The 6,410-nt window shown below is 48.4% G+C and overlaps 1 protein-coding gene across 1 annotated transcript; it reads right to left on the bottom strand.

Annotated features, from left to right (window-relative positions):
* Positions 1-686: 686 nt before the first annotated feature.
* On the bottom strand, positions 687-6,410 carry BDV27DRAFT_134933 (ATP-binding cassette glutathione S-conjugate transporter YCF1). Its single transcript, XM_032068400.1, has 9 exons — positions 5,983-6,410; positions 3,110-5,923; positions 2,944-3,047; positions 2,842-2,887; positions 2,008-2,792; positions 1,799-1,953; positions 1,665-1,733; positions 1,495-1,586; positions 687-1,403 (listed from the first exon to the last, which is right to left on the bottom strand). Exons 1-9 carry the CDS (start codon positions 6,265-6,267, stop codon positions 1,149-1,151), a joined length of 4,605 nt encoding a protein of 1,534 aa, XP_031923284.1. The 5' UTR covers positions 6,268-6,410; the 3' UTR covers positions 687-1,148.

The following is a 6,410-nucleotide window of genomic DNA, read 5'->3' as shown; positions in this document are numbered from 1 at the left end:
AAACATTAGGTAAACAATTGTACTGCAGTTGTGGTGGCAGTCCGGAATATTCAGGGTTAGAGAAATCCTACGTATACTATCTATAGAAATTTTTTTTTTTTTCTTTTTCTTTTGTTCGTTTAAGTAACTGTGCGCATGGCTGGCAGGTGATTAGATCATTGGAAGTTAAAATTCGCGGCCAATAGTGGGGGAGAGATATCAAATTGCACCTTCTTTGCTTTTCCTTTTCCTTTTTCTTTTTCTTTTCTGTTTGCCTTTTTGACATTTTTTATAACCCAAAAAGAGTGTGTGGGTGTGCGTGTGTGCGTGTGTGCGTGTGTGCGTGTGTGTGTTTTCTGCGGGGTTGTAAGTTGTTGGGTTCTGGATGGTGGCTGGTTTCTTGGTGTTGTGTATTAACCTCTGTTTTTTTCTACATTGAGCCTGATAAGGAAGAGATGATGATAGAGGCATATGGATAATTAGGTGTCATTTCTCTTGCCCGTTTGGGAGAATTGGGATTTCTAATCAAAATCGGGTGGTTCCGACTACTTCCTAGTTGCTGCAGTGGCATCCATTTCAATGGTTGAAGGTATGCAGATAATTGCTGCATTGGCTTACAGGGGATCCCCTACACCGCTATTGTTGACACATCGTTTTTTGTTTCTTCTGCTTCTACTTGATTCGAGTGGAAATAAATGGCACGCGAATTCGCACGCAATTTCAATCATTATTGGCTATGTGCAGTAGATACAGGACTTTTTCAATATAGGTAGACATCGAAAGTGAAAAAAGGCAACCAGACAATTAATTAATTAAACTCCTTCCGACGCCATGGGTACGAAGCGATCATCGACCCGTACTTTTGGTTCCTCGTCTAAAAAGAGAAAAGCTGGGAACGGATCGGCTCTCTGTGATCTTGCCGAGCTCGTATAATAGAGGGAAAGGGCCCTTGATCCTTCATCAACCCCTCTCCCGTGCGCACAGACGCTTAATGGATCGCCTAGTGTTGGTGGTGTATGCGAGTTCAGCCAAGATGCGGTCATCCTCTTTCTCACCTGGTCTCCTACGAGGTCCAGATTCGAGAGATCGGCCCGAGATTATAGAGAAGGCTCTCTCGCTTTGGCCCAGCCACTCACAGGTCTTCGCCACTCTGTACGAGAGGTCTGCAATTATTGCACAAGGGCAAGTCCTTCGTTATCAAGCAGACCTGCTTCCTTGACTAGCTCGTAGAATTTCCCGCCAGACTTAATCAGATTGGCAGGTGTGTCAAATTCGGCCACTCTGCCCTTGTCCAACACAACAATTCGGTCAGAATCGATGATCGTGTTGATGCGATGGGCGATAGTGATAATAGTGCGATCCTGGAAGATACTACTGCGCAAGGTGCGTTGCAGTAATGCATCTGTTTCCACATCCACGGCCGCCTAAAGTCAACCGTTAGTAAATACTAAAAAAGTAAATTGGAAGGAAAAGGCGGTAGAGGGGAAAAAACGGTGTGGCAAACTGGCCACTTACTGTCGCTTCATCGAGAACCAAAATATTGCTAGGCGTCAACAATGCCCGTGCTAGAGACACCAGCTGACGCTGGCCTTGACTCAAATTGGATCCTATTGTGCCATGTTAGTCCAGCCCTAGGAAGTCCAACGTCACGCTGCTGCAAGCGCGAAAAGCGGCCAAATTCTTACCTCCTTCTTGAATTCGGGCATCCAGCTGGCCATCCATGCTTGCAACGTGATCTTTCAGTCGTGCGTGTTCTGCGAGTTAACGGGTTAGTCAGTCATTCACTTTCTCCACATGCAAAGAGGTGAGCCCAACGTACCGAGCACACTCCACAGCTCTGTGTCATCATGCACATGACGAGGGTCCAGATTGTCCCGTACGGTACCCTCAAACATGGCCGGGTCCTGAGGAATGATGGCAAGGCGGCCTCGCAAGTCAAACAGGCCAATAGTAGACACATTTAGCCCATCAATGCTATCAATCAAGTTAGCGCAGCACCAGCATGAACAGTCGGGCACCAGGACTCACCTAATGCTGCCACCATCTGGCTCGATGATGCGAAAGAGCGCCAGAGTAAGAGAACTTTTTCCTGCACCAGTGCGGCCAACGACACCAATCTTCTCGTGAGGCTTGATATCAAGGTTGATATCCTTAAGCACAAGGTCGAGCCCAGGACGGTACCGTGTGCTGTAGTTTTTGAATGACACCGCGCCTTGCGCTGGCCAGCCAATGGCGGGACGGTGCTTGAATATCACTTCAGGCGCCTCACTTGGCAGGTTAGCGTACTCCAGAACACGTTCCACGGACACGATGTTCGTCTCGACCTCGACCGTTTGACGAACGATCCAGTTCAGAGACTGTGTAATTTGAAGGGCGTACGACATGGCCAAACCAACCATGCCTGGTGAGATAGGGGTGCCAGTGCCGACTGCGATGATAGCAAGCACCGCAGAGGCCAGAATAATGATCGAACCAATGAATTCAAGGCGGACTGCCAACCACCTATTCGCGCTAATGGAAGGGAAGTAGGCGCGAAGGTTTTCATCCATTCGCCACTCATTTTCGAGCGTAAATCGGTTTTCCTGCTTATACGCGCGGATAGTCGAGATACCTCCAAGAGATTCTTGGAAATGAGCATAGATGGGACTGCGTGTAACACTGTCCAAGCGCTTCAATTCTCGGGAAGTCCGCAGATAGTACTTTTGATAACTCAGATAGATGTAGCCCAAAGGAACAATCAAGATAAGGAACGCAGGCGTTGCCGACGCGATAACGCCCATCGTAAACAGTGCCTTCGCTGAGTTTCCAAACAACTAAAATTGAGTTAGCTCGAAGTTCCCTCTAAGAAGATGCAGGGCTTACCATGTTAAATGTGCGCGCAAGGACTTCATCAATACGATATACATCACTAGAGCAACAGCTATCAATTTCCGTATATAACATGTCAACCTCACACACACTCACCTTGAAAACCTGTTGAGGATTCTTCCAGACGGGGTAGTTTCGAAAAAGCTCATGGGAGAACGGAAGATTGCGAACGCCATTCTCTCGTGTAATTTTCGAGATGCCTGTTAATGTTCATTAGTATGGACACGGTCTGGACTAGCCAGAGCGCTAAGGGTAAACGTACTTCAATTGAGCAGAAGATCCATAGAATAAGATTCTGGACTATAACTAGGATAGAAGATCCAAGTCCAAAAGCTAGGTAGACGCCGATGAATTTGCCAACATTAGGGTTCACTTGCACTTCGCTAGCCTCTGACCAGTACTTGAGCCAGTAGCTGCCAGCGACCTGGGCTGTCTGTGCACCCAACAGAGCAGCAAGGTAAAAACAGACGGCGACGATGTTGCTGTTCTTGGCATATTCCCCATATACACTCCACTTGACCTTACCTTGCTGTGAGGTCTCCTGGGTCTGTTTGCTCTTCAAAATATTCTCCTCGTCTCCTAGCTTGCGCCTAGGGCCTTTCCAACTAACGGTGCTGGCGCGTCGCAAAGTCACCGTACTTGTTCTCCGGTTGGCACCAGATCTAATGGGAAGGAGTGAACCAATTTGCTGTTCGGCTTCGTCGGTATCCGAAAGCTCATCAGAATCTGCGTTATCGATTATCGTAGTAGAGTCCGAGCTTTCGGGACTGGCAAGGCCATTGTCACTCGAGTTATCATCGTCCGAGTCGTTCATAGTAGTACGAATGAGATTAGCAACTTCGCCTTTCATAGCCAGCAGCTGGTCATAGGTGCCCTTTTCAACCAAAGTCTTATCTCGTAGCAATCCGATGAAATCCGCCTCCTTCAAAACGGGAATGGCATTGGTCGCAAGAATTCTAGTCTTGCTGCCGAGTATTCCACTTGGCCCAAGGACTTTGTTGATAAGGTGCCGACCCACATGCTGATCAACTGCCGATAAAACATCGTCGAGAAGATAAATATCTGCACGAGCGTAGACTGCTCTAGCCAAAGTTAACCGAGCCTTCTGTCCGCCGGAGAGCGAGATACCCCTTTCTCCAACTTCGGTTTGATCACCATCCGGCAGGTTCTTGAAATCATCCAGCAAGGCGCAAGCTTCAACAGTGAGCTCGTAAAAGTCAGGATCCCATCGATGCCCGAAGACAATGTTCTCTCGGACACTAGCGTTCATCACCCAAGGTGACTGTGCAACGTATGCGATACGGCCACGGATAATGACTTCTCCTTCCGTTCTCCACAAATCGCCTAAAAGTGACTGGAGAAGAGATGATTTGCCTGCGCCGACACGGCCTACTATGCAGCTCAATTCACCCTTACGAGCACTGAAGTTGATGTTCTCCACGACGTGAGTGCCATCGTACCTGTTCCAGGTGAACGACGCATCACGAATCCGCACAGACTCATCCCCGACATGAGACACTGGGTCCTCGCGCTTGACCGCATTGGTTTGTAGTTCCTCGGCGCTGAAATAATCAGTCAACCGCTTAACAGCCACGGAAGCCTCAATGATTGACGTGATTACCATAGGCAAAATGGAGAGCGGGAAGGTAAGTAGGTTAAAAAGCGTCAGAGCTGGGAACACCACCGAAGTAGTCAGAGGCCGGGGGTCCGTCAAAGCATAAACAGTGAATGTAGAACAGGAGACAAGGAAGGGAGTAGACTGCCATGTAAAGTTTGCAACCGACTGCGTCGCTCCAATTTTGCGAAGGGTATTCAATTCCAAGTCGTTACGAATGTGACTAAGCTTATTCATAAAGGCAGTGTTCCAGGCATAAAGCTTGATGCTCTTGATGTTGTTCAAAATCTCAGTCATCAGCCTCGACCTCGAATCCTTGTTCTTCATCTGGACGAGCTGAAGCTTTTTCATCATCCGAGCTATGACACCATTCAATGGGATCATAAGAATCATGACACCGATACCGGCGAACATGCTCACGCCGACGAGCTGATAAAGCGATAGCATGCAGAGGGTGATTTGGAACGGCGCAGACCACAGCTGCGTACCAAATTGAGTCAGATCAGATAAACGCTGCTGGTCGACAGCCATATGGTTCACAATATCGCCGGTAGTCTTCGATGTACGGCCCTCGCTTGAAAGCCGAAGCGACTTGGCATAGATCATTGCCGTCAACGACGACTTCACGCGCATACCAGTGTCAAAGGCCCTCTGGAAATATTGATGAAGGCACATTGTTTGCGACACCGAGACAAAGAACATCGCCAAGGCAATAGCAACACCCCGTATGATTGGCTGGGGGTTGTCAGTTCTATACGAGCTGATGAAGTCAATCAGAACTCGAAGAAGCTGAGGCTGGACAAAGGCAAGCATATCACTGCCGCATTTAATGATCGCACCTCTGGTATATGAACCACCAAAAGACTTGAAAAGTGCAATCCACAGAGATGGTTTGTCCTTTTGCAGCTCCTGTTCCCAGTTTTCCGCCAAGGTCTCCCCAGTGACGCGAGTGGTATCACGATGTCGTAGATTCCACAGGTCATCTTGGGTCAGGAAGTTCTTATAACCAAACTTCATCATTGGTGTCATCCAGCTGAAGCTGAGCACCGAGAATATGTCCGCATACTCATAGGGACATTCATCTTCGTCGCCCAAGGCATCGTACGCGCTCTGCTTCTTGGGAACGAGGTATTCCAGTCCAAATTCCAGTAGCGCAAGCCCTAAGCTTATGTTGAAGCAGACGAAGTATGGCAGGTTGTCCTCATAGGTCTTTTGTGCAACAAGCGAGCGCAACTTAATCCCATAGGCGATGGTAAAGAAAAGCCAGTAAAAGAGAACGACACCGTTAGGTTGCCTACTCCGCCAATGCTCGTGGTACTGGACTGCGAATATCACACAAAGAGAAGCAAACACAACAATCGAACTCCAAAACCGAACATCAGCCAACCAGTTATTCGCAAAAGTCTCGACTTGAATCGCTGCTTGAAGAGCCGTTGTGAATATCAGAGCGGATAGCACGATCTATTTTAGACGTTAGGTTAGTCCCAGATAACTTGATCCAAAAGGGTCCCGAAACCGACCAGTTTAGCGTAAAAATGCCAATTCTTCGACACGGGTTGGGGGATTCGCTTTTTGAGCAGAAACCAAATGGCACCTGCTCCCATGATTAAGCCCCATGTTGCAACAATAGCCACCCCAAGGTCTAGGAAGCAGGGCGTCAGGTCAAACCTGAATTTGCTTAAGGGTCCCCATCCTTCGACATTGCCGCAGAAAGGCTCTAGTTTAGGCGATTGCAATGCTGACTTCAAGGTTGACGGTCCCGGGGCAGAATCCCCGAGGATCGCCTGGGAGTTGCCTTCAAGCATCTTCTAACCCCGACTGCAGGATCCCTATTCCTTTCAACCCACAAGAAGGAAGGAAGAGGGAGTCAGAAAAACTCCCAGGGTGCTCTCACGCAAATGATGGACGCGATTACGGGTGGGGAGAACTTTCTGATCGAGGATGATAA

Source organism: Aspergillus caelatus (assembly GCF_009193585.1).
Source record: "Aspergillus caelatus strain CBS 763.97 unplaced genomic scaffold BDV27scaffold_224, whole genome shotgun sequence".
Lineage (NCBI taxonomy): Eukaryota > Fungi > Ascomycota > Eurotiomycetes > Eurotiales > Aspergillaceae > Aspergillus > Aspergillus caelatus.
Note: the sequence above shows the minus strand (reverse complement) of the source record. Positions and strands in the feature narration are given on the sequence as shown.

Coding starts and splice junctions, on each gene's coding strand:
- BDV27DRAFT_134933 (XM_032068400.1), bottom strand. CDS start 6,267: ATGCTTGAAGGCAACTCCCAGGCGATCCTCGGGGATTCTGCCCCGGGA. Junction 1,954..2,007: donor CCAGATGGTGGCAGCATTAG/GTGAGTCCTGGT, acceptor CTTGATTGATAG/CATTGATGGGCTAAATGTGT. Junction 1,587..1,664: donor TGCCCGAATTCAAGAAGGAG/GTAAGAATTTGG, acceptor ATGGCACAATAG/GATCCAATTTGAGTCAAGGC.